Genomic DNA, 3,032 nt, shown 5'->3' with positions numbered 1-3,032 from the left:
TGGCCTACATTAACACGGACATGTGTGAGTTGCCTTTGCCTCGTCGGTGTCCAGCAACGAAATGTCCGATCCCCCGTTAATTGGGACGTGTCATCGCAACGAGCGGGGCTTTCCTGTCTCGCGTGTCTTGCCTTTTGTTATCGCGATGAGCGGGGTTTTTTCGTCTCGCACGTCTTGTGCTTTGTCATCGCGACGAGCGGGGGTTTCCCGTCTCGCGCGTCTTGATTTTCTACGTCATTGCGACGAGCGGGGGTTTCCCATCTCGCGCGCTGCGACGAGCGGGGCTCTCCCATCTCGCGCGTCTTGATTTTTGTCACCGCAACGACCGGAGGTTTTCCGTCTTGCGCGCCGCAACGAGCGGGGTTTTTCCGTCTCGCGCGTCTTGATTATTTTTTTTGCACGGCTCAGATTGATCATCAACAACTCGACAACGGCCTTGCGCGGCAAGGGTTCTGATGTTGTCAAGCTGCTGGCCTTCTTCTCATGATATAGTAAATCAAAAGAGCCGAATGCCCCGGCACATCGCCATATTCTACTGCTCATATGGATATGTTAATGCATCTGAATTGTGGGCTCACCAGGCAACGTGACGGCTGAACTGGCCGGCATGGTTGAGAGACGGGGCGTCTGGAGGCAGGAGCGCGCGTCTGACGACTCGGCGAGATGGGCAGCAAATCATCTGCGTGTATGTATATATGCGCGTGCGGGTGCTGTGCGTGGATGCCTGGAACCAAGAGGCCTCCCTGTTGGCCAGGGTGCCGGTTTATATAGGGGCAGAACTCTTTCTAGCTCGGTCAATGTTGTCAATGACCCCTTTAGGCAACTTAATTACACAGGAAGCGTAGGTGGTGATTGGCGTGATGGCAGACTTGATCATCTCCAGACATCCTGAGTACGACAGTAGGGAAGAGCAGGTTGATAGTCGACGTTCAACTCGATCCATGATTGAAGTAAGATCCTCAAAATGCGGTTTTGTGGTTCCCATTGGGAGACCCAAGTAAGTGAAGGGGAGGGAACCAATTTGGCAGCCAAAGGTGTTTGCCAGAACTTCCATCTTTTCAGGCAGCACATTTATCGGGATAATCTTGGATTTTCGGTAATTCACCTTGAGCCCTGTAGACTATGAGAAAGATTGGAGTATGCCTTTTAAGAAGATCTACATGGCATCCGCTTCTAAGATCAAAAGTGTATCGTCCGCGTATTGAATTATTGGGAACTCTTCTCCTGGCTGGGGGATTGGTCTTCTCAACAAACCAAGGGAGGCTGCTTTAGTTATAATAGCTTGGAGTAGGTCTGCCGCTAAGACAAACAGCAACGGGGAGAGAGGATCACCCTGCCGTACACCTCTTTAGCAACATTTTTTTTCCCCAGGACTCCATTGAGTAGCATTGCCGACGTGCCTGAGGAGAAGATCGACCTAATCCAATGGATCCAAGTGTCTGGGAAACCCATATGCTGCATCACTGACAATATAGTGTCTGTGTTCCACCGTATCGAAGGCCTTTTCGAAATCAAGCTTTAGAATCACTCTCCCTCCTTGACTGGTGACATTGGTGGATGAATTCAAAGCATCAAGCTAAGCAATCCTGTATAGTTCTTGATCTAATAAAGCCGTACTCGTATCTATGAATGAGCTGGAGGATGACTTGTTGTAGCCTATCTGCAAGAATCTTGGTCAATAGTTTCAGACTGGAGTTGAGCAATGAGATCGGCCTGAAGTCATTAACTCATTCAGGGTTGTTATGCTTCGGCACAAGGGTGATGAAGGAACTGTTGACACTTTCCAAATTTGCAATCCCTCCAAAGAAACTATCACATAGTCTATAAAATCCTCCTAAATGATGTGCCAGCACTTCTTGAGGAAGTGCCCATTAAAACCGTCTGGCCCCGGGACTTTATCAACAGGCAGACGTCCGTCCTATCCATCAGGTTGAATATCCTCCTCTTCCTCTTGGTTACTGTATGCCATATCTCTTTACTGAACCTGCAGTACATGTGCGTCTTTTAATTTACAGCCTCAACACTTCTGCCTTCGTGTGGATGATCCCCTTTGGTCTTAGCTCCGCCATTAGGTACGTAGCCTTCTGATGAATGATGATGAACCAAAGCATTTGGGCCATGCCAATTGACTGTGCCCATCTTGATGCATGCATTGCTAAACCCGCAGCACTCGCGTCTCCAACGAGCTGGGCGCAGGGTGGCCCCAGGCTGCCCGGCTTGCGGTGCGTATTGTCCTGCTTTTGGCCGTCTCGGAAGGACTGATGGTGGGACTCATCCTGGTCTGCGTGCGCTACATCTGGGGCCACGCCTACAGCGACGTGGAGGAGGTGGTGAGCTATGTGGCCAGGATGATGCTGGTCATCGCAGTGACCATATTCTTCGATGGAATCATGACTGTTCTTTCAGGTAACAGTAGATTAATTACCAAAACTTTTGCCACTGCATTCCTGCATTCAGTACATGGAAAACTGTTCAGTTCGCCGCCGCCACGCTTGCCTCCCCGGCGGCCATCCGCGCATCACCAGTGCGCCGCGCCCTCGTCTGCTCCGCCCCTGAGCTCCGCCCCAGCCCCGACCGCAGCTCCCGCGCCATCGCCATGCCAGCCGGAGCCTGCACGTCTGTGCTAGCACCGGTGGCCACCCCGACCACGGCGGCCACCGCCAAAGCCGCCGCCGGCTGCTCTGGCCGTGGCGTCCGCCTTCCTTGGGATATGCTAGTGCCCAGCAAAGGTCCGCGCTAGTTCCACAGCGTTCCTTCCGAGCTGGAGGAGGCTTCTGCGGAGCTTGCACGCAAGCTGCTCGATGTTTTGCGGCAAACAGAGGATAGCGAACGGAACTTCAGCCATGAGTGTCCTCCGGCGTCCCTGAAGAGCTCCAATGATCCCGCCGGGCGCCTTCCCAATATGGGATCCTGTAACAACCCAGAATTTTTCTGAAAACAAAAAGAATAAAAATCACAACTACAAATTTTTTTCAGAAATAGCCAATGGTTGGTGACTGACTTGTAGGAAAACTACCCTAGTTGTATAAGTA

General features: G+C 51.7%; 1 protein-coding gene across 1 annotated transcript; it reads left to right on the top strand.

Moving 5' to 3' along the window:
• Positions 1-663: 663 nt before the first annotated feature.
• LOC136503908 (protein DETOXIFICATION 16-like) lies at positions 664-2,812 on the top strand. Its single transcript, XM_066498831.1, has 5 exons — positions 664-685; positions 1,851-1,929; positions 2,016-2,072; positions 2,168-2,406; positions 2,477-2,812. The coding sequence occupies exons 1-5, from the start codon at positions 664-666 to the stop codon at positions 2,554-2,556; spliced, it is 477 nt and encodes a 158-aa protein (XP_066354928.1). The 3' UTR covers positions 2,557-2,812.
• Positions 2,813-3,032: the final 220 nt, after the last annotated feature.

This window comes from Miscanthus floridulus, chromosome 14 (genome assembly GCF_019320115.1).
Source record: "Miscanthus floridulus cultivar M001 chromosome 14, ASM1932011v1, whole genome shotgun sequence".
Taxonomy (NCBI): Eukaryota; Viridiplantae; Streptophyta; class Magnoliopsida; order Poales; family Poaceae; genus Miscanthus; species Miscanthus floridulus.
This window is presented reverse-complemented; position numbering and strand designations above follow the sequence as displayed.

Coding starts and splice junctions, on each gene's coding strand:
- LOC136503908 (XM_066498831.1), top strand. CDS start 664: ATGGGCAGCAAATCATCTGCGT. Junction 686..1,850: donor GGGCAGCAAATCATCTGCGT/GTATGTATATAT, acceptor ATGATGTGCCAG/CACTTCTTGAGGAAGTGCCC. Junction 2,073..2,167: donor GGTCTTAGCTCCGCCATTAG/GTACGTAGCCTT, acceptor CTAAACCCGCAG/CACTCGCGTCTCCAACGAGC.